The sequence below is a fragment of the Ovis aries genome, chromosome 4 (assembly GCF_016772045.2).
Source record: "Ovis aries strain OAR_USU_Benz2616 breed Rambouillet chromosome 4, ARS-UI_Ramb_v3.0, whole genome shotgun sequence".
In the NCBI taxonomy this organism is placed as follows: domain Eukaryota; kingdom Metazoa; phylum Chordata; class Mammalia; order Artiodactyla; family Bovidae; genus Ovis; species Ovis aries.
In genome coordinates, this window is record NC_056057.1 from 45,313,476 (window position 1) to 45,338,056 (window position 24,581).

At 39.7% G+C, this 24,581-nt stretch overlaps 1 protein-coding gene across 3 annotated transcripts in view; it reads left to right on the forward strand.

Moving 5' to 3' along the window:
* Positions 1 to 398: 398 nt before the first annotated feature.
* Positions 399 to 24,581, forward strand: part of GSAP (gamma-secretase activating protein) — an 89,138-nt gene continuing 64,955 nt past the window's right edge. For all 3 annotated transcript variants that reach the window (XM_042249168.1, XM_027968572.2, XM_042249169.2), the window contains exons 1-8: positions 399 to 593; positions 9,280 to 9,356; positions 11,102 to 11,158; positions 13,067 to 13,136; positions 13,432 to 13,485; positions 17,899 to 17,987; positions 22,598 to 22,667; positions 24,127 to 24,176. In XM_042249168.1, the coding sequence (XP_042105102.1) occupies positions 485 to 593; positions 9,280 to 9,356; positions 11,102 to 11,158; positions 13,067 to 13,136; positions 13,432 to 13,485; positions 17,899 to 17,987; positions 22,598 to 22,667; positions 24,127 to 24,176 (576 nt within the window). In that variant the 5' untranslated portion in view covers positions 399 to 484. The remainder of the gene's footprint in view (positions 594 to 9,279; positions 9,357 to 11,101; positions 11,159 to 13,066; positions 13,137 to 13,431; positions 13,486 to 17,898; positions 17,988 to 22,597; positions 22,668 to 24,126; positions 24,177 to 24,581) is intronic.

Here is a 24,581-nt window from a genome sequence, read left to right on the forward strand (position 1 = left end):
AAAAAACCAAACATCTAGTGCCCACATGTAAACGTGCAGCATAATTTGGAAACCATAGGTCCAGCCACATCTCCACAGCTTTTTATTTTTTTAATTGGAGGCTAATTACTTTACAATATTGTAGTGGTTTTGGCCATACATTGACATCCACAGCTCTTAAAAGACCAAATCCGCCTCCTCTGCCTTCAGCCAGGAGGGTGCCAGCGGCGGTTTTGGGGCCGGGTGGGGTCTGGTCCCCGCGCCGCAGTCTCCCTTCCCCCCAGCCGGGTGTGCACAGCTCGAGGCTCGCGTGCGCGGCGCGGGCCGGGAGGAGGCGGTGCTGGGGCCTCTCGGGCCCCGGAGGCGGCGGAACCGAAAGCCGCGGCGGGGGGGTAGCGGGGAGAACCGGGGAGGGGAGAGAAGGAGGGGCGGGAGTCGGGCGCGGTGGTGCGCGGAGGGCCGGGAATGCCCGCGGTGCGGGCCGCTCCGTGGCCGTGTCCAGGCGATGGCTCTCCGTCTGATCGCCGACTTCGATCTCGAGAAGGACGTGCTCCCGTGGCTGCGGGTGCAGCAGGCGGCGTCAGCGGCCGCCGGGGCCCGAGGCGGCGGCCCAGGTGCTGTAGGCGCGCGTCCGGCCGGGGGGCGGGGCAGGGCGAGGGGCGCGTCAGGCCCGGGGGCCGTGGGGGGCGTGGAGGCGGGACAGTCATTCATGTCTAGGGATTCTCGGGCTGCGCTCAAGTGGTGAGCACCGACCCAAAGCGGCAGCCTGTGCCCCCTGCCAGCCTGTGAAGTTTGGTCCTGAAAGGGGAAGGTTGCCCTCTTTAGAGTCTGGGCTTTGTCATCCTCACCCCGGGCCGCTGGGTGAAGGTTGGAGGGGCAGCCCCCGGGCAAAGTCTCGGCCGAGCTACACTGCTCCTTCTGGCGAGTCTTCCATCTTCTGGCTTACTGATTGCCCACAGTAAGTCACCTTAAGCAGAAAGGCAGGGGACACTAGTGGTACCCTAAGCATCATCTCTTCAGGCAGGAGGAACAGCTGCCCAGGCTCTGCTCCCCTGGCGCAAGGCTGCGGGGAGTGGGAGAGGGTGGTTCTCTATGCTTCATTCACATCTCACCTGTTTTAAAAAGGTTTGTCACCCGAGTAGGGGCTCTAGCAAGACTAGGGGCTGGAAGGTCTTTATGCAAAAAAAAAAAGATGCTCGGGTGTCCTGCCCTACTTTCTCAGGGTGGATTGGAATACATTCCCCGCAGTTGAGGCTTTGGTTTTCATGTGTCTCAGAAATCCTTTGATTTTGAAGGAGTCAAAAGTGACTTTTGAGCCTTCACAGCATTGATCAATTGAAACTTTAAAGAAGGGGAACTCCGTGATTTCTCAGGTTGTTTTGTAAGAAAACTTTGCTTCACATAATGTTGCATCTTCAGGACTTGGGTTCAGGTTCTAAGCAATGATACCCTGGAATCCCAGTTGTACACAGGAGCCAGCCACTTCAGTGTATGGTTTCCTCCACTTCTGGTTTTCCTTAAGCACTGTAGACTGCTGGAAGGCACTTTTTGGGAAACAGCTATCAAACTACCAGTATCTACAACTCCTTTCCCGTCATCACTGGAGAAAGTTTTCTGTCCTGTGGTTTTAGCTGAATATTTGTAGGGTTCCTTGTTTTGGCATGTTGGCTCTCTTGGTTCCAAATACAGAGTCATCTTTGCCTAGCTCAAGACTCCAGTTTGACTAGTGAGTTTGACCAAGGACTAGTGTCATTATTAGTAAAGGCTCACTTTGGCGGGGTGGGAAGGTGCTGCATTTTAAAAAGTCTCCTGGATGTCTAAAGAGTTTCTGAAGGTTTGTGCTTTTCAACACAAAGTGATCCTTTCTCTGGTGTGTATACTCAGTCATGTCTGTCTCTTTGTGATCCTGTGAACTATCGCCTGCCAGGCTCCTCTGTCCATATAATTTTCCAGGCAAGAATATGGAGCTGGTTGCCATTTCCTACTCCAAGGGATCTGCCCAACCCAGGGGCCGAACCTGTGTCTCTTGAGTCTCCTGCATTGGCAGGCAGATTCTTTACCATTGTGCCACCTGGGAAGCCCCTTTTCTCTGGACCATCTCCTTATATAGCTAAGTGGCAGTTGCTTGAGAATGAGAAGTTAGATGAAGTGTGAAATGCCACAGTCTTATGTTTCAGTAATGTGTTGTGATTGAAAAGCTGTGTGTGAGCCGGTTAGATTTTGGCTTCCTTGTGTCTTTAATTCATCTGTGAAGACACGTAGACTTGTGCATTGACATTCCACCAAACAGCAGATACTCCTGGGTCCTCAGAAAGTAAACTTACTAGAAATACCAGCCTTTTCTCATATTGTTAGTATTTTGCTCCTACAGAGCAGCTTGGCAAAAATATTAGCCCTGTTATCCTAAAAGACATTGTTACTTCTGATAATCACCAGTGGTGGCAGCTAAAAAACCCCACAAGTTAATTCTTCTTCTGCTGTAATTTGTAGCACTGGCAGAGGAATCTGGAATTCTATTTTATCTCTAGCACAGCTCTAACTCCACACATTTGTGCAAATTATTTTCCTTTCAAAGTCTCAGCTGTTCAGATGTAAATTATGAATAATTATATCATTGTAAGTCTCCTCTCTGCACACTTGCTCTCTTAATTTGAAGCCTTAATGTTTTTACATAAATAAATACAGTTGAAGATTTCTTAATGGTGCTAAGTAGTACTCCTGATGTATGACATATTTCTGGCAAAAATAGCCAGAGAGCAAGGCTAAGTTGGCCAGGCAGAAATTTAGTGGGATAGCATTTTAGTCAATAGGGGTTAAGAAATAAGGAGACCAGATTTGGTTACTGCCTCTGTTCCTGGTTCTGGGTTGAACTTTGGGGAAATTATTTCTCCTGAAATAAATGAAGAAAATATTTGTTCTTTTAAAAAAAATTAAAACAGTTATACAAAAGAATATTTTAACACATGTAAGCTATAAATAATATAAAAGCAAAACCATGTACCTGTCTTAAAAATAGAAAATAGCAGGACTTTTGATGGTTCTTGGGTCTCCCTATCTGATCCTATTTCTCTTCATCTGCCTCATCTATGTGTTGTTGCCTACAACCATTTAAACTTTTATATTTTCACATTTCTTCTATCTTATTTGTAGTTTTAACCTGTATCTATCTCCCTAAGCAAAATATCATTTCATTTTCTTGTTTGTGAACTTTAAGTAAGTGAAAGAATATCATATGTATTCTTTCTGCTTTTTTTTTCCTTCTCAGTATTGTAAGATTTATCCATGTTGCCTGGTATGTGATGTGTGATGAATTGCTTCAGTGATGTCTGACTCTTTGCAATACCATGGACTGTAGCCCGCCAGGCTCCTCTGTCCGTGGGATTCTCCAGGCAAGAATACTGGAGTGGGTTGCCATGCCCTCCTCCAGGGGATCTTCCAAACCCAGGGATCAAACCTGGATCTCTTATATCTTGTGCACTGGCAAGCAGGTTCTTTACCACTAGCGCCATGTTGACTGCTATAGGGCATTACGTTTCACTGCTGTGTAGTATTCCATTTGTGTGCCTATACAATATGGTAACCATGGAGATGCAATGCTTAGATCTTTGTTTCAAGGAAGGGCTTGTCCCAAGTGCTGTGACTTGGTAACAGAGCCATCAGCTGTCAGCATCTTCAGGGTTGGCCTTGGCAGAGGGCTGTATCACCCAAGTTTATGCCCCTTTAGGTGTGCCCTCCTCTAATAAGGGGTTCAGGTAGGATATAAAAGCCTGGGCATTTTGACTCACATGGGACAACTGTGGCAATTCATTTCAATTCTGGAGCTTCCTTGATGGAGGACCCCAACGTCATCTGAGGCCACTGGACCTTTATTGTAGCTTGACTTCTTCCCCCGCCCCGATCCTGCTTCTTCTCCTTCCTGTTACAGGCATTATTGCCACTTTAATAAGCACAGTCTAGTAAATATCGTGTGTACTAAAGTGTCTCAGGGTGTTTCCTAGGGAACCTATCTTACTTGTCCTTTTCCTGATGGTGATGTTTGGGAGGTTTCTGGGGTTTGCTGTTATATTCAATGCTTTTACTAATCTTGTGCACGTCACCTGGTGCAAGTTTCTCTAGGACAGATGTCTGACAGTGAGGTTGCTGAGTCACAGGCTGTGCACATCTTCACTTTTCCTGCGTGCTCAATTGCTGCAGTTCTGTCCAACTCTTTGCAACCCTATGGACTGTAGCCTGTCAGGCTCCTCTGTCCATGGGATTCTGCAGGCAAGAATGCTGTCGTGGGTTGCCACGCCCTTTTCTGTGGGATCTTCCCGACCCAGAGATAGAACCTGCATCTCCTGCATCTAAGACATTGAAGGCAGATTCTTTATCCATTGGGTTACCTCCTCAGTTCAGTTCAGTCGCTCAGTCATGTCCGACTCTTTGCGACCCCATGAATCGCAGCACACCAGGCCTCCCTGTCCATCACCAACTCCCGGAGTTCACTCAGACTCGCGTCCATCGAGTCAGTGATGCCATCCAGCCATCTCATCCTCGGTTGTCCCCTCCTCCTCCTGCCCCCAATCCCTCCCAGCATCAGAGTCTTTGGGTAGTACCAAATTGCTATCCAAAATACTTGTATCATTTGTGTTACCAAAATATTTTTGGTACCCTATATCTTTATAAGCTCTTGATTTTTCCAAGGGTTTAATTTCTTGTCAGACTGGTGGGTCTAAATAATACTTCTTTATGATCTGAGGTTGAACATCTCTATATACTTAACTGGCTATTTGTTTCTTCTTCTGTACGGTGTTCATCCTTTTGTCTATTTTTCTGTTGTGGGTTTTTTTTCCCATGTTGATTTTAAGGCATTCTTCATTCTGGATTCTAGTCCTTTGTTTATCATATATGTTCCAAGTATCTGTTGTCTTTTTTCAGTTTGTAGTTACCTTTGATAAATAAGAGTTCTTGATTATAATGTAGTCTAATTTGTGAGTGTTTTTCCTTTATGGTTTGTGCTATTTTAAAGAAACTTAGAAGCCATGAAGACATTTTTATATTAACTTCTAAAAGCTTTAAAGCTTTTCTTTTTGAATTTTTTTTTTTTTAAATTCACCTGGAATGTATTTCTGTGTGTAATGTGATATAGGAATCAGGGGAACACTGGAGCCTTTAGAAGTAGTCTTGATATCTGTTACTTTTAAGCTGGGTGGTCGTTACATGGTTTTATTTTGTTATTATCTATAGCTTACATGTGTTAAAATATTCTTTTGTAAACTGCATTGTTTTTCTCTGTTAATAGCTAGTAGTTCTACGGTCATTAACCAGATAGCCCTACCTTTTCTTACTGACAGCAAAACCACTTCCTTTACACATCATGTTTCCATATGCGTGTGAGTCTTCTTTTCTGGGTTTTAAATTTTGTTCCATTGGTCAATATAAGGTGAAGACATCTTAGTAACTATCTTTCTGTTAAGTCTTGGTAACTGGTAGAGTAAGTCTCCTCACCTCAGTCTCTGTTGGGGTCCTCTTGGCTATTTTATGCTCCTTGTTCTTACATTTAGATTTTGGAATCAGCCTGTCAGATTTCACCAAAAAGTCTGTTGGATTTTTTTATTTGAGTTACATTGAATCTATAGATCATCTAGGAGAGAAGTTGCATCTTTACGATATTAAATCTTCCCAACTGTGAACAAAGTATATAGCCTGTTCTTTATTTAGAGCCTTTTTATGACTCTTAACAAGTCTTAGAATTTTCTCTATGAAAATTTGCTAGATTTACTCCTGGGCTACTGTTAGTTTTTGTTGCTCTCATAAATGGCACATTTAAAAACATTATATGTACTATTACTGGTGTGTAGCAATATAATAGATTTTATATATTAGTTTTTGTGTCTAATGCTTAATCTCCTCTTGGAATGTATCAGATCCTCAGGAAACTTAAGAAAAAGTCTGTGGTATGTGAATTTTCTGAGGTTTCAATGTCACGTATACTTAAGACCAGGAAGAATGTGGGTTTCCATTCCTGTGTCCCCTTGTCTGCTTCGATTAGTACTAGATTTGTGAATTTGTTAGAATTTAGTAATATTCCAGACTGATCATTCTTTCTAATATTGTAATTATTCGTCTTTTCCAGGGAAGTGATATATTGTACCAGGTGACTGCCTCAAGGGTAGTGCTTTGGTTGTTGCCTCCTAGATACCCCCAAACAGATTTGGGGGCTAGAGGATGGCTTGTCACGTTATTTTTCTTTATCGTTTCAGTCTTCTCTTGCCACTGTCCTTCCTGTTCACTGTTCCTCCCCCTACTTTCCTAGTCTCCTTTTCTGAGTCTCTTCTCTCTTTCTGGCTTCATCACCCCACCCTTGATTATGAAATATAAATCACATAATGACGTTTACTTCATAAGTTTAGGAATTATAGCACCTAGTCATGTTGGGCAGGAGGATTTATGTGAATTATTTACGGAATAGAAATGTCATAGGTATAATCATATTTAACACTCCTTGATCTGTGTTTTAGAAACTAGTCCAAATTTTTGTATAAGGCTGAGACTCCCCATGCTCCCATAGTCATTAGAAAGAAAAGAAATACTTTTATATGAGATTTATCTTATTTCATAGCAATTGGAACCCAAATCTGCATACTTGGTAAACATCTTTTAAAGTGAAATCACTGGTGTTTAGTACAGGATACGCTGAGCTGGATGAGACTATGTGGCAAATCAGCTTAAATTTCACGTGAGCTGTGACTTTGCCAACACCTTTAGCATCTACTTAGTTATATTTTTATATTAGATTTACTTTTATGCAAGTAACTGTCAAAATGCTACATTTTTTCTTCATGAACGCTGATTTAACTAAACTGTAAAATTAAACCACATTTCCTCATTTGAAATTGCTAAACTTCCTCCTGGACTTTCCAATGATGAACTGTGGGAGAATAGTCAGAATGAATAAGCAAAGAGGTTATTGAATAAGTCTTTTAAAAGGGTGTGTCTAAAACATGAGCAGCTAATCTGAAGAGGAAGTGCTAGTGGGTTTATAGTGTGTGGTGAGATGCCAGTGTCTGGATTTCCAGTATTGCCAAATTTATCTAATGCAAATGTCCTAAAGATGAGAACCATGTGCTTAATTGCGGGATTACTTAAGACTGCAATCATTGCTCCCTAATAGACCCATGAAGGCAATATTTTTATTATTTTCTTCAAATCTGTATATCATGATTACATTGTAAGCTGGTTATAATTGTGCTGTCTAATAAATATTGTTTAATGTATATTGTAAATATATACTTCAGTAGTTCTCAGTTCTGGCTGCCCATTAGAATAACAAAGCAAACTTAAAAACACACACAGGAGAGAGTAGGACCTTCACCAGCTCAAAAAATCAGAATATTTGGGGGCAGGATTTGGGCATCCATGTTCTTTCAAAATTTCCCCTGATGATTCTAACACAACCAGCCTTAAGAACCACTGATTTAATGGAATAAGCATATATCATTTGTAATCTACACTTGTTGAAGACTTTTTTTCTCTTAATATTATAGTGATTTGAAGATAGGTGTGCTTTTGCAAGGAAATTGGATTTTCTTAGCAAGATTCTTATAAAGCAGTTTCTTATCTTAGTTAAAAGCTTTTAAGTGTACTTTTGAGAAGTCCCAGCATCCTTATAATCTGGAAAGAAAAAAAAATACTTTGCAAAATATTGACACATTACATTCCAGGAGTTTTGAGTCATATGCAGGATGAAAAATAACTCACAGAAATTATCTTTAGATGTCTGCAAAATCTACCTTAAAGGATTTTCCAGTAATTACCCATTTTCCTATTGTAAGTATGATAGAGGAAGCAGTTCATTCTGTTTACCTTTTCTTTGCTATTCAGCAGTAAGCTAACTGAATCATATTATTATCCTAAGAGACAAAGGAATTATTTTTTTTAATCATTGAGAAGTGTTTCTGATACCTCACTAGACACTGAAAGTTGTATATACACATATATAAGCAACACTCGCCCCTCCCTTTGCCGTGTCTGCAGAAAATCCATGCAGTTTCTTTCTGTGAAGAGTTTGGAAGTGAGATTGCAGGATGATGCCTGGGTTCTCAGTGAACCTACTCTTTGCCTCTCTAAATGTTTCCCACTGCCAGCTCCAGTGCAGGCATTGAGCTCACCAATTATCCTGATTTTGTATCTTGATTTTTCCTTTTTAATCAGGAATACAGGCTAAATTTGCTCTGATTTATAGGGTATTTTGCATATTTTTTTCTGAATATTGGTATTTGTCATAATCAACATGATATTTTAAACATCTAAAAACACTATTCTTGTGTGGGGAAGATGAGTCAAGTTTAAGCAATTTATTTTGAGGAAATTGGGGAAATATGCATTTCTCACTGATTAATGATGGTAATTATCCATGCTGTTTCTAACCAGTGTTTAAATTCTTTAACTGTAGAATTCAGAGGAATATCCTAAAATTTTAGAAGAAAGGTGATGATCAGTTAACTTACAAGTTAAATGTTTTGTGTAAACAATCTTTATATCAGTCATTGAAGATAACCTTCATACAGAAGAGTATACAGATCACAGTGCACAGCTCAGTTAATCTTCACAAAGTGAGGCACCTCCGTGGAACCAGCACTCAGAGCAGGAAGAAGAACATTAATAGAACCCCAAAGATCCCCTTCATACTCCTTTCAGCTGTCATTCAGCTAGCACCATAGATTCTTTGTGCCATTTTTGAAACTTATGTATAAATTAAATCATACAGTTTGTGCCTTTTTGGGGAAGAGTGAAAATATGAGTTTCTTTTACTCAATTATTTGTGTATGTATGTATGTTATAGCAAGTTAATTCATTCTTATTATTATATAACATTCCATTGTTTGAATATATCATGATTTATTAGTTCTTTGCTTGATGAATATTTTGGGTTTCCAGTTATGGCTATTATGAATCATAGTGCTGTATATGTCATATGTGTCATTTGCCAAATTATGTATATACTTCTGATGAGATATAAGTACACAGACAATTGTTGAGCCATATACATTCAGCCTTAGTAGATTCTGCTGGTTTTGTCCAATGCACACTTCATTAGCAAGATTTCCTTGAGATACTTGCTAATCACTACTTTCCTCTTCCTTAAAAGTCATTGCTAATCTGATCTCCAGTAAAATAGATTAGCTTTGCCTGTTTTTAAGCTCTATATGATGGAATTATCATTGTATTTGGCTTTTAAAATCTAATGCAGATACATTTTTGTTAGATATGTTTTTAAACATCTCCTTCTAGATATTAACTTGATTATTTCTGTTTAAGGTGTTTTGGAAAACAATTATGAGTGCTTACGTGTCCTAAATGTTGAACAAAACAGAAATATTATTTATACCTATAAGGTAAGTCTATATTCTTTTTTAAATTGTGGTAGAATATACATAACACGAGGAGGGCATGGCAACCCACTGCAGTATTTTTGCCTGGAGAATCCCCATGGATAAAGGAGCAAAGCATTCATGGGATCGCAAAGCATTGAACATAAAGAGCAGCTAAGCATGCAAACACATACTTAACATAAAATTTACTCTTTAACCATTTATATATATATATTTTTTTTCAACAGACTTTTATGCTTTATCTTTTTAAGGTGTAGTGAATAAGACTTGTTGGCATTTAATCTTTAACATATGACTTTTTATTTTGTGAGATTGAATAGGATGATTGAAATTCAGTCTTATGTAATACTTTTTCTTTTTTAAATAAAATAAAACTATACCCAATGTCTGATACAGTGCTCAAAGGTTTTGAATAAATGAACAGTTTCATCCTTTAGAGGAAAAATGCCAAGTAAGAGATATTTAAACTTAATCAATATGTTAAGTTTTTATCTTTGAGAAAACATTAAATATTATTACTGTACATCATCTGTTCAGATTTCTGTATACTCAGAGTTTTGAGGCATTATTATTTAACAGTGTGTTTTCAATGTTAACTGTTCTAAGGAAAGAAAATTTAACTTCATGGATAATTTTACTGTAATAGTGAAACATGAAAGAATAATTGCAGTGGCCAGTTTGCTTTGCAAGTTGTATTACTGTACTTTTTTTGCTTAAAGAAGTTATTTTAAGTTGTATCCATGGGGATGCTACATTCAAGGAATTCTATGATTCACGAAGTTTTTGGTTGTTGTTCATTTGCTTAGTCATGTCTGACTCTTTGCCAAGCTTCCCTGTCTTTTACCACCTCCCAGAGTTTGCTCAAACTCATGTCCATTGTGTCGGTGATGCCATCCAACCATCTCATCCTCTGCCGTCCCCTTCTCTTCCTGCCTTCAGTCTTTCCCAGCATCAGGGTCTTTTCTAATAAGTCAGTTCTTCTCATCAGGTGGTCAGAGTATTAGAGCTTCAGCTTCAACATCAGTCCTCCCAGTGAATATTCAGGGTTGATTTCTTTTAGGATTAACTGGTTTGATCTCCTTTCAGTCCAAGGGACTCTCAAGAGTCTTCTCAACACCACAGTTTGAAGGCATCAATTCTTTGGTGCTCAGCCTTTATTATTGTCCAGCTCTCATATCTACATGACAACTGGAAAAACCATAGCTTTGACTGTACGGACCTTTGTCAGCAAAGTAATGTCTCTGCTTTTTAAAACACTGTCTAGACTTGTTATAGCTGTTCTTCCAAGGAGCAAGCATCTTTTTATTTCATGGCTGCAGTAACCATTCACAGTGATTTTGGAGCCCAAGAAAATAAAATCTGTCACTGTTTCCATTGTTTCGCCGTCTATTTGCCAAGAAGTTTTATTTATAAGACTATCATGGACTTAGTCTACCTGCTTTCAGTATCCATCGTTCACATTCTTTTACAGAAATAAATGAAAGTAGAAAAAGATTTGCTCCTCCACTGTGCTGTGTTCTATAGACAGGCTTCCTCAGACTCACTGAGCTGTTTGTTCCTGGTTCCCTTTCACCGCTTGACCTGTGTTGCCATTGAAAACCTGTTCAGTCCTTCTCTGACATGCACAGCAGGCTACCTTTAGAGTGCTTATTGCTAATACTGGTTGAATTATTGCAGATTTCTTTTAAAACTAGTGAATTCCTAAACAATGACCTTTAATAAACATCTAGTTAATTTTTTCTTTTCAGGACAATAAGGGAAATGTCTTCTTTGGATTATATGATTACCAAACCAAACAAAATGAGGTAAAAATCACCATAAATTATAGTTTTCAGTTACTTTACTGCCTTTGGTTTTCCTTTTTTTAAGATACAAATTTATTTTATATTTTTTTGTCTTTCTTCTCTTGTCCTTTTATACTATCTTAAAAAAAAAAAAAGTGAGGACTCCTGGACCAAATGTCAACTGTAGTCTTTTAGTCCTTTGAGATTTAAGCTGAACAGGTTCAAACCAATTATCCAGTATTCTGTAGGAATGTAGGAAGTCCACTGGCCTCCCTAGGATGTGTGTTTCCCAGAAGCTTAGGATGTCAGAATGACCTCTGACTCTGAGTTCTGCTTCTGCAGAACTTCACTGATTTTCTTCTCGTTACTTCTCAAAGATCCAGTGGTAGAATGAGCCTCTTTTTCTTCATCTTTCCCCAGACAGCTCACATAAGACATTGGTTAATGTGACAGGCTTGTCTAATTCTTGAGGCAAATGGGAGGAGGTCCTTTTGCATCTATGTAAAAATAATTTGTAAATATCAAGAGACTGAGAAGTCTATAAATGTACACTGTCACGAGTCATTCCAAAACACATTAGTACATGAAAAAGCAAGTTGCCAGAATAATGCATTCCATTTATGTTTTATAAAAAAACTTGCATGAAAATGACATAATATATGTGTGTAAATATATTAAAAACTCATTTTGGATGATCTGAAAGACTACAGAGTAAATTACAAAATGTTTCTTTTTCAAAAGGGTTTGGGATAGGGTGAATATAATGGAGAACTTAGACTTTTTGTTTGGTAGTGTTTGCATGTTTTAAACACTTACGAGACTATGTGTGTTATTACATAATTGAAAGGATGAAGCAGTTACAATTAAGTATATACATTCATGCCTCTTCTTACTTATAAATAAGAATCCCTCAGAGCAAGAATAAAGGAAACCATAATTTGTCACATGAATTCAGAGCTTTCTTATTAACTCAAAGTTTACTTTTCCTGACTTCGCAACGTTTTTTATCAACTTTTGGCCATTGCATTCTAGTATGTTTTCAGTGCTTTTTCAGTCTGCAAGTACTATTTACCTTTGTAATAGTTCTGCTAGTCACTGTTTCTCTGAACTGTTCTTTCCTGAAGTCTAAGATTCTATCTTTCCTTATACCCTGAATATGTTCTAAGGGAGTTTGCTTAATATAACTGTGATTGTCTCCATTTCCTCAGTCTGCATCTCACATCCCCTTTCTGCATGACCATTTTAATTTCCTTTGATATCCCAGGAAATAGAATCTTGCAACATTTAAACAATAAGAAAATAAAATACAGGTTAAATAAAAATAGCAGATTACTTTGCCAGTGTTCTAAATATGGACATCCTTTAGGAGATGCACTTGTGACAGTCTCTTAGACATAGTTAATGATGTCATAGTTATGTAATTTGATTAAAATGCTAACTTGCCTTCATAATCCTAATTGCTCACCCTTGAGTGCTTATTATGTGTGGCAGACATTGTAGTAAGTATTCTCACATGGATTATTTAACTCAGCACTTCTAAGGATCTCCCAAGATGTGTAGAAACATGATTCCTATTTTGCTGATGGGAGGATAGAATGGTTGAGTAACTCATCCAAAGTCACACAGCTAGCAAGTGACAGAATTAGGATTTGAGCCTGGGTCTAGCTTGGCTTCAAGGTCTGTGCTTTTAACTACTACACTGTGTTGTCTAATGGTTAAATTTCAGTGCCAAACATGGCCTACAATAGCAAACTTTTTTCTTAAAAAATAATCTGAAACTTCTCAGTATAGTTAAACTGGTTCATTGGTGGTCCTTTAATAAAATGCCTGCCACAGTGATACTTGCTAAAGAGCTGAGTGGGGATTTGCATTCATAAAATTGTTATTTAACATGAAACTCCAAATTAAAAAATACTTCTGTTTTAATAGCATCTCTATACATTTGAGAAAGATTTGCAAGTTGTCAGTTGCTCAGTCAACAGGGAGAAAACTTTGCTGGGTAAGTTGAACTCTTTTATTGCTACAAGTCGAGAACGAAGCTATATTTTTTGAGTTTCAAAGTATTGAATTTTTACAATAGTTGATTATTCTGGGAAAAGATGTACTTTCAAGATAAGATTTGAAATAAAGAATCTGTAGAGTCTACCTACAATAAAGAGTGCTTTGTATTTTACTTTAGTCACCCACTGACAGATCCTTTGAACCCTCACTTATTCTGGGTATTATCTGGTAAACTTTAACAAGCCACTGCATAGATCATTTGCTAATGGATTTTTTTTCCCTTTTTCCATTAGCTACAAGTTTAGTTCAAGCTGCTAAAGAAGGAAGGAGTAATGAGCTTCAACCAGGTAATGAAATTATACTTTTCAGTACTTGTTGATAGATGAAGATTTATTGAACTACTAAGTCAAACTGCAAGCATATTTACAAATAGCTTTATCTCAGAATAAAAAGGCAAAGGTCATGTCAGGCATGTTCTTTGCATTTTTTCCAAGTAAACAAGAAAGTACAGAAAATAGTATAACAGTGAATAACAGAAATATTAAAAAAGGCAGTTAGCACCTGCAGACTAAACAGGTGCTACAGGCAGAAAGAAGCTGGTACCAAAGGTCGGTAAGAGGTTAGTATTTGAGCCCAGATAGTTTGAGGGATGATCCTAGGAAACTCCATTAAAGGAGTTTTTAAACAGAGACCTGAAAGGAGGGGGGCAGCAAGCATGCGTCTATGCAATGCAAGAGATCCAGGTTTGATCCCTGGGTCAGGAAGATCCCCTGGAGGAGGGTATGGCAACCTACTCTTGCCTAGAGAATCCCATGGACAGAGGAGCCTGGCAGGCTGCCTTTCCATAGGGTCGCACAGAGTCAGACACCACTGAAGCAACTAAACAGCAGCAGCAGCATGGGGAAGCACATTTCTGGCAGAAGGAACAGCCAGCATGAAGGCCCTGAGGCCAGAGTGCTTGGTAGACTCTCTAGCTGTTCCAGGATAGTGAGGTCAGTGAGGCTGGACTGGAGTGAACAAGGGCAGAGTGGTGGGAAATAAGGCCAGCAGGAAATGAACATGAGTTGCGGACAGATCATGGACGCCCTTAGGAGGTCTTTTGTTCAGCTACAATTTCAGAAATTATGTGACCAGAAAATACTATAGGATCTGTTTTAATGATTAGTCCTTTGAACAAATATTATGCAAATATTTTGCCTTTTGCTGAGGGCTGATTTTTTTGTTTGTGAATAACTTGATAAGCCAGTTGATTATAAAAAGTAGTTTGCCTCAAGGTGTTAACATTCTGTTGCTTATCATGAGATTTTTTCCATTGCCTAAATGAGACAGACTATAATGTATCTCAAATAAGCAAGATAGAGTTCCTTGGTCTACAAACTTTATGACAAAATTTTTGTCAGCAGTGCTTCTCTTCTTGGCCGAGGCCATGCAAACTTGTTTTATTCGGGAAATGGTTTTCTCTAGGAAGCCAGGCCCAGCTGCCCCCTCACCCTTCCTGGAGGTATTTTCCCTAAGGCATGGCAGGCCCCTGTGGGCAGTGTTGTGAGCCCCACTGCTGCTCCTGGACCCCAGGAGCCTTTGTAGTCAGTTAAGTGCTGCAGATGCTCCATGGAGCTGCTTTGATTCCAAAGTTCTAATAACCAGAGCTTCTAAACAACCAGACTTGACTGAACTCTTCCAACCTTTTCACTATTTCACAATATGTACCTTTACCTGCATCAGACCAGGTTCTTTCTTTTTCTTACTCTTCACCCTCCCTGTGCCATGCCTGTCCTTGTGCTTTTTTTTTTTTTTTTAATTTAAATTCAGTTTAAACAAAGCCAAAATATTCACTCATTTCTCCTCTTACTTCCTACCCTCTGCCTCCTGCAACCACCGATCTGTTCTCTGTATCTATAAACCTGGTTTTGGTTTTGGTTTGATTTGGTTTTTAGATTCCACACATAAAAGAGATCATATGGTATTTGTCTTTTATTTTAGTTGATTACTATATTGTGTTAGTTTCTGGTGTACAGGAAAGTGATTCAGTTACACACATATGTATTTTTTTTTCAGATTCTTTTCTATTATGGGTTATTACAAGGTATTGAATATAGTTTCCTGTGCTCAACACTAAGAACTTGTTATCTATTTTATATATAGTAGTGTGTATCTGTTAATCCCAGCTCCTAATTTATCCTTCCCTAACCCTTTCCCCTTTGGTAAAGTTTGTTTTCTATGTCTGTGAGTCTGTTTCTGTTATGTAAATAAGTTCATTGGTATATATTATTGTTTAGATTCCACATATAAATGATATCTTGGTATTTGTCTTTCTCTGACTTAACTTCATTAGGTACATCCATGCTGCTGCAAATGGCATTATTTCATTCTTAATATGACGTACTTCACTTAGCCTAATGCCTTGAGGCCCATCCATGCTGTCCCTTTTGGTCCTGCTGCCCTACTCCCTACAGCCTCGGTGACCTGCTGGGTCTGTCTTGCCTTTCAGGGATGTACTCCCAGGCTCCGTTGATACCTGGATTCTCTGAATTCTTAAGACAACTTTAAGCACTTAATGGAATCACTGTGGATTTCAGGGCTGAAAGTGATTATAGAAATAATCTGATTCTGTAGTTCTTCACTTTGTTTTTTAAATAGCAAAACATTGGCAGTTCCCTGGCAGTCCAGTGGTTAGGACTTGGCTCTTTGACTGCTGGGGCCCGAGTTCATTCCCTGGTTGGGAAACTAAGATCCTGCAAGCTGTACTCAGTGTGGCCAAAAAAAAAAAAAAAAGCAAAAATAAACTAAAAACAAAGCACCAAGGCCTAGGAAATCTTCATGATTTATTGAAGTATAAATATCAGGTTAGTGACAGATTTTAAACTAGAATTGATATCTCTAGAATCCTATTCCAGAGTGCTTCCCGTTACACTATGAAAGCACATGGTATGTTATTGAGAGACGTTTCTGTTTGTCCAATTACTCTTTTCATTAAGCTACTTATATTAAGTATCTGGACTGCCCTAAAGAAATGAAAAATTAGTGTAGGAAGATGAATTCTGCCCTGCCCTCGATAAACCTAGCATTTTAAAGGTAAGTGAATTTAGCTGATAATCTCACCTGGGAACAGATTCATTGACAAAAAAAGCTGAATATAGGTGATTTGTTATTTTTCCAATGAGAAGATTCCCCTGCCTGCCCTCTAAAAAGCTTTTTCCCCTAGTTGGAATATATAAACTTTTTGGGCAAGAGATGAAGTAGTCAAATATCAACTTGTACTATTTACTGTATTAAATTAGTTATATACACTTGCTGCTGCTAAGTTGCTTCAGTCGTGTCCGACTCTGTGCGACCCCACAGACGGCAGCCCACCAGGCTCCCCCGTCCCTGGGATTCTCCAGGCAAGAACACTGGAGTGGGGTGCCATTTCCTTCTCCAATGCATGAAAGTGAAAAGGGAAAGTGAAGTCGCTCAGTCGTGTCTGACTCTTCGCAACCCCATGGACTGCAGCCTACCAGGTTCCTCCGTCCATGGGATTTTCCAGGCAAGAGTACTGGAGTGGGGTGCCATCGCCTTCTCCGAGTTATATACACTTAAGACAATAAGGAAAATCGCTTTTTTTTTTTGTCATTCCCACATTTCACAGTGTATTTTTCTTCACAAGTATCTTTGACATCAATATTTCTTATTCTTAGAGCCATTTTTTGAGTCATCAAGCAGACTCCCAAAGCATCTCACTTTGCCTTGTCTCAGTTATTAGAAGTATATAGCCCTTTTGAATCGTGAATGACCTGTCACTGGAATTTTTATTCTAAGTACCATCGACCAAACAACATTTGCTTTTGATTTTTTGTTGTTGTTGTGTATTTGTGATCCCACATAATAACTTATTCACTGTTTTGCTTTCAGTAAACTCTAAAAGGAGAGTTTTAGAGAACTAGCATTTAGAGAGTTTTAAAGAACATTAAAAGAAAATGTGAGGCAATATCCCAGAAAATATTTTATTTTTGTTACATTTTTTTTCTTGACATAAAGCAATACTGTTAGGTTGCTTTCTTAAATAGTGAAAACTCGCATTGATTCCATTCCAGGCTGCTGTACCATCCCCAAATTGTAAATTATTACTCAGAGTAAAGTCATTGAGGAAGCACATGTGAATATTAGAGCTGTTATAAGAACTCAAATATAAGGCAACTCCTTTTCTGAGGAGGAACTCTTGGTCTAAATTTGAATATCTGTGGTAACCCCATTCTAGCCTGTGTCCAAAACTTCCTTCTAATTACTATCTTCAATGACATTTGCTCAGATGTGACACTAAGGAAATAAGTGAGTCTTTATCCATGCAGTTCCAGCCTTCCTGAGGGAAGCCCAGTCCCTGTCCTAGTTGCTGTCAACCCTAACACATTCATTCATCAGAAATCTTTATATTTTCCTACACAAACAGTATTTGCCATTGTGCTACAGAATTGTAGTGACACTGAACTGAGCTGTATTTGTTTAGACTTAAAAGCTGAGAGGGCCTGTGAAGTGATGGTAAAAATAGCTGAGAAATGGGTGGGAACCTGTTTCTCACTCCATGTACATTGACTTCTCCTTTATAATGTTTTCTGTATCTATTAGTGGTTTTAAGAAGTCTCAGTTTTAAGATAACTGCTTTTGTTTGTGGAGTAACTAATACAGTAAGTAATGCATTTTACATTTTCAAACTTCAGGCCTATGTGGAAGAGTAATGTGTCATATTCTGGACTTTGCTACTGTTAAAAGCATCCTTTACTTTACAGGATCAAAGTGCTTAACTTTATTGGTCGAGATCCACCCCATTAACAATGTGAAGGTTCTAAAAGCAGTGGATAGCTATATTTGGGTACAGGTAAGTGAGCATATCTTTATTACTTATCTCTTTAATCAAAAGGCATGAAACCTAGAGACAGTGGGGTTAAAAGTGTTTTCAAACACATTATCAGATTTAATCCTCAGAATAATCCAGTGAATGGGTATGGCTGGAATGAATACCTCTTCCCTCACAAACATGGAAATCAAAATTCAAACCTAGCTCTCTGTTTCTATTATATCATGGTTGTTTGATATAATAGATGTTTTTACATGATAAAATATTGAATATCAAAACACATTGAAAGGAACTTTGAAAATGGCTTATCTAATGTTTCATAGAGTAGACAGGTTAAACGCCTGTGTTTAAATGACATAATTAATCCCTGAATTTCTCAACTCCATGCACTGATGCAGAAGCACTGTGTGTATAACACAAATAGACTTAGATATAGTCAATCCTCATTACTTGCACATAGAATTTGCAAATTCTGCTACCCACTAAAATTCATTTGTAGCCCCCAAATCAGTCGTTGGTAGACATGTGAAAATTTGTCACCCAATGTACATGTTCCCAGCTGGGGCAGAACAAGGTGACCCTGCCTTTCAGATTCAGTTCTCAGACTATAAACAAACATTGTTTTCATAGTCAACTTAATGCCATGTTTCTCACACTCTTTGGCAGCTGATTTCGTGTCTAACATGTCCTCCAAGTGAATTGCTGAAGTAGTGATTCATGTTTCTAAGTGCAAAAAGGCTGCTATATACTTTACAGAGAAAGTATGTGTGTTCATTAGAGAAACTTCATTTAGGCATTATAGTGCAGCTGACTGAGTTCATTGCTAGCGAATCAACAGTATCTTTAGTTGTGGCACACCAGATCTTTTGGTCATTGTTGCAGAATATGGAATCTTTTTAGTGTGCACACTCTTAGTTGCGACATGTGGGACCTGGTTCCCTGACCAGGGATCAAACCTGGTCCCCCTACAGTGGGAGCGTGGAGTCATGGCCACTGGACCACCAGGGAAGTCCCACAATGTCTTTAAATAGGGACACAGACCAAGTTTTGTTTTGTTTTGTTGACAAAAATATTGTAGCTAGAGGCTCATAGGAGCTTTTATCACCATTTCCCTTGGGAACAGTGGTTCAGAGTTCAGTGTTTGTGGTGACCTTATGGAACATAGGGCTTCCATGGTAACTTAGAAAGTGAACAATCTGTCTGCAATGCAGGAGAGTCGAGCTTGATCCCTGGGTTGGGAAGATCCCCTGGAGAAGGGCATGGCTACCCACTCCAGTATTCTTGCCTGGAGAATCCCATGGACAGAGGAGCCTGGCGGACTACAGTCCATGGAGTCAAAAAAGAATTGAAAACGATTAAGCACTGATGCAGGCACAGATGGAATGTAACTATCACTGAGAACAAGAATCGATTACCCTTGTTCCTGCTGGGTTGGGTGAACAATTACCTTGTGTAGGCTCCCCCTGCCCTACCTATTCTCAGCCTCTGACCTTGGGTCTCCCTCTGGCAGTATGTGTTGGGAGAACGAGTTGTCTCGCACATGCCTGCTTGTCCACTGTCAGCCAGTCCTTCCAGTTGTGCATTTCACCACCACTCCTGGCTTCTCTCCGGGGCGCTGCTTGCTGCCAGACAGGGCCTGGCCTGGAACTTCTAAGCTACATTCCCTCCCCCAGGAATCCACTCTGTTTATTTACACTGTCCTCAGTGCAGGGGTGACTGTGGGACACTTCCCTTTTCTGGCATGTTCTTTTGGTTTCTTTACCATTTTTATCCAGGGCTGTGATGATGTTATTGAAGGATGGGTAATCAGAGTGTAGGAAGGAAAAAGGTTTTACAAATATATAGTTGCATAACACTCTGAATATATTTTAAAAATACTGAATTGTATTATTAATACTGAAAACTGTGAATAGTGAATGTTGTTATGTGCATTTTATCTTAATTAAAAAAATTAAAAATGCAAGGTGCATGATTGCATCCCCACCCATTTGAAGTAGACCCACACTCATCTTGGTCCATCTAGTTCCAAGCCCTGCTCCCTGCTCGCATGCTCAGGCCTCTGAAGAAAGAAACTCCTCCAAGCCTCCACCCATGGCAAATCCCTACCTTCACCCTCTCTCCATTCTGCTCTCCTTTAGAGAAACACTGTTCATTGTCCACAAAATTTGGTCCTACCCTGTGATCTATTTCCTTTTTCTTTTCAAAACAACCGTGATGATTTCCAGTAGTACATTTTCCCTCTACCTGTGCAGCCTTCGTGAAGAAACTCCTTCAGGACAGTAGTGAGCGGAGTCCGGATCTCAATCTGGGGCCCTTGTAGAGTTCCCCACTGGCATGACTGTACCTTCCAGATAGTTCACTGGATAATTACACACTGTCCACGTCCACATGCCTATAGTATGTACCTTCCTTCAATGAATATTAATGATCACAATCTAGCTCAATATTTACAAAAATAATTATTTTCCTAATATAGTCTATATAGATTCCTACTCATTAAGCAAACAAAACGAAATCTCCAAAATTGTTGCATGCTTTTGTAGAGCTGTGTCTGAAGCCTGTCTTATGTATATTCTCACTTGTAGGCCTTGCTCCAGGGTTGCCTCAAATTAGAAAGAAAAACAACCACCTGAATGGAACTTTTAAAATCATGATTGCCTCACAGAGACAAGACAAAGGTTTAGAACTGGTCATCAGTTTAGGTCACAGCCTTAAGCCAGTGAGCCCTGGTCGCCTCTGGGGACTCAGGGGACACCAAATCTGTAGTTTCCCCTTATTTTGAGGCATTGAGTATTTGCTTTTCCATTATCTGTGTGAAAACTCATCATTGCTTCTCCACAACTCCAGTACACAAAGTATCCTTTTTGATGTACACAGTTTCACAAATCAGCAGAAATAAGTTCTACATTCTTCTCACAGCTGAATTTTGCATTGCTTTCTATTTTACAGTTTTGAGTTTATTGCAGTGAAGAATGCGTGTGTGTGTGTGTGTGTGTGTGTGTGTGTGTGCTTATTTGCTCAGTGTTTGACTCTTTGCTACCCCATGGCCTGTATGTAGCCCATGAGGTTCCTTTGCCCATGGGCTTTTTCTCTGGCAAGAATGCTGGAGTGAGTTGCCATTTCCTCCTCCAGAAGATCTTCCCTACCCAGGGATCAAACCTGGGTCTTCTGCATTGCAGGCAGATTCTTTACCTCTGAGCCACTGGGGAAGCCCTGCTGTGAAGAATGGTATATAGTTAATCTTTTGTTTTTCTCAAAGGGAAATGACTGCAGTTTTAAAAATTAACCAAGTCTAGGGACTCCCCTGGTGGTCCAGTGGTTAGAACGCCAAGCTTCCACTGCAAGGGGCACAGCTACAATTCCTGGTTGGATAACTAAGATCCTGTATGCCGCAGTGTGGCCAAAAAAAAAGATAAAATTTTCTAAAAGTTGATGAGATCTATTCTAATTTGGCATTATGAAAAGTTAAGATACCATGTAATATATTTTGTCAAAAATTTCCCTCATCTTTAGAAAGGCTGTAGGCTGTAAAACAGGGACTTGAAAAGTTCTGTTCTTTTATTATGCTTTCAAGTTTAGAGGAAAAACCCAAAATTAGCCAGTGGACCTAGTGAGCTGTCTTTCATGTTGCAAAGTGAAACTTCAGATTTATAGTTACTCTTAGGTTTCCCTGGTGGCTCAGAGGTTAAAGTGTCTGTCTCCAATGTGGGAGACCTGGGTTCAATCCCTGGGTCGGGAAGATCCCCTGGAGAAGGAAATGGTAACCCATTCTTGCCTGGAGAATCCCATGGACAGAGAAGCCTGGTAGGCTACAGTCCACAGGGTTGCAAAGAGTCGGACACGACTGAGCGACTTCACTTTCACTTTAGAATGATGGAGGAATTAAGTCACTGGAGTCATCCCATGGCCAGGTTCCCCTCATTATCACAGCTGATGGTGTCAGGCCTAGTGTTTCTGGCTGCCCGCTTTGTCCTGTGGGCTGACAAATAAGGGCAGGCACAGAGGAGGAGGAAGGGCTGGATCAGGCCTTTTCTTCCAGTGGCAGTCGTTGAATACTTTGAGGTAAATCCTCCACCACATGCCGCACTGTGACTCACTGTCCTTTCCTGGAAAGTCCCTGGTTCTGTTGTGCTTTGTCTCTCGGATGTGGGACTTTGGAAGTTGTCGTGCAGAGTTTGTTTACTTGGCTCTCAAATTAAAAACTAGGTTTAGCTGCATAAGAAATTGTTATCGATCACTCTTTTTTGGTGCTTGTGAAATGGAACTTTCTGTTCAAATGTTGTTTATTGATATTGTTTTTGATTGACTTCAGAATCACATATTCCAAATATGAAGCACCATCCCTAGGAGTGGCTTACAGTTTAGCCTTACTGTTAAAAGGAATTGTGTTGGACCTGCCATCAATCCCCTCCTGCAAAACCGAGCTCCTGAAAGTTCCTTTTTCTTCCTTGCTTCCATCTATAGTGTGTGTGTATGAATGTGATTTGCCTGAACTATTTTGCGGTTCCCACTCCCTTCTATGGTATGTAGTTGTACAGTAATTGAAATAACTGTGTGAAATAACTGAAATAACTTTTGAAATAATTGTGTAAGCAAGGTAGTTGCTTATGACTTTAATTTCCTTTTTATAGTTCCTCTACCCACATGTTGAAAGTCGCCCTCAACGAGAGAATCATCTGTTACTGCTTTCAGAAGAGAAATGTAAGTATATCTTTATGTTTTCATGAACAGCATATCTCCTAGCAAAGCATAGAGTGTGATGAAGCTTCTAACTGTCCACTCGCCAGTCCAAAAGTCCACTGACTTTGATGTCCATTGAAGATCTAGGACTCCTGTGGAAGGACTTTCTGTCTGCCTCACTTGTTGTTCTGTTGGGTTCTGTCTCCATATGTGATGGGCTTCTGCAAATATGGGTTTCCAGTTTGGGCACATGGTAGAATGTTTGTAAAACAGTCATTTTTGTCTTCTTTAGTCCATCCTTCTTTAGGATGTCTGTCACAGTTGAAACTATAATGTAAGGAGAGAGGCTTGGATGGACAGAGGGAACGGTATTAGGAGCTAGAAGAAATCCATGGCAGAACTCGAGGATACATAGCAACTTGGTCAAATTCAGGTAGAGGGAGATAAGATTGGGACATCCTTTAATGATGATTTCAAGTGGAAGGAGGGATAGAGAAAGGACAAAATTCACTGGTGCATCTTATCTAGGAAGCTGTCTTTCTTGTTATGAGGTGAAGTAGCTGATTTGTAATTGGAGGGACAAGACTGAAGATTTGGTTTGTGTTCACTTCCTCTGCTGCTACTGCTGCTAAGTTGCGTCAGTCATTTCCGTCGTCAGTCGTGCGACCCTATAGACGGCAGCCCACCAGGCTCCCCCGTCCCTGGGATTCTCCAGGCAAGAGCACCAGAGTGGGTTGCCATTTCCTTCTCCAATGCATGAAAGTGAAAAGTGAAAGTGAAGACGCTCAGTCATATCTGACTCTTCGAGACCCCATGGACTGCAGCCTACCAGGCTCCTCCATCTATGGGATTTTCCAGGCAAGAGTACTGGAGTGAGTTGCCATTGCCCTCTCCGATACTCTTGCCCAATTATGTATCTCACATTTTTGTAGCTAGAACCAACAGAAGATACATATGGCTCAATGTAAACTGCTTACTGAGAAAAATGGTCCATCTATACATCAATAAAGTGTTTATAGTGTTCTGTTAATGACCCCTATAAAAATACCTCCCCCTAATATCTGGCATAATGAGTTTTCTATATGATGTTTTCATATAAAGAGGTATTTGGTATTTGGAAATTGAAGATAAACCCTGCCAAATGAGCCCTATATAAGACTGATGGTACTGGGGAGGGAAACACTTGTTCAGCTAACCCAGGGGAGTCGCAGAGTTAAATGCTTCATGTGTTGTTGGTATTGAGGAGCAGAGTAAATGCTGGACTTGACACAGACTGTAAAGGGAGGGTGGAGAAAGGTGGGTTTTTGTTTTGAACCTTTCTTGTGAGATTGCCATCTGTGATAGTACTATTTTTCAGCCAATTGTTTAATCTGCTTTGCTTTTATATATTAAAAAAAACTTCACAACTGTTTGGGTGAAAAAAAAGTACTCATATTTTTCATGAAGGTTAAACTGTCTTTCTGTTTTCTTTTTTTAAAAGATATTGAACAATTTCATATCCAAGTTGTCCAAGAAGATGGAAATCGAGTGGTAAATATTTGAAAGTCCTTTTGCTTCAGAGTTTTTTCCCATAAAGAGTAGCGTTTCTAGGCTATTAAGGATGTATTAATGTTATGGAAAACATTCTACTTTATTTGGTGTCTTTCAAGTTATAGATTGGTTGTTATAACATATGAAATAATATAAGATACATGAAGGAGTTGATTATCTCCTTCATATCTATCTCACCTCCCCACCCCCCCATCAGTCTCCTGAGATAACTGATGACAGCCTTGAGTGATGCTTCCTTGCCTTGTACCTCGCTCAGGGTTCAGTGCACAGATACTAGGATTCAGTTGCTTTTACTGAAATAGATTCATAGTGTAGATATTAATTTGCTGCTTTTGCTTTTGCTTAATATATCAGGGGTATCCCTGTAGGTTTCTAAACAGAGAT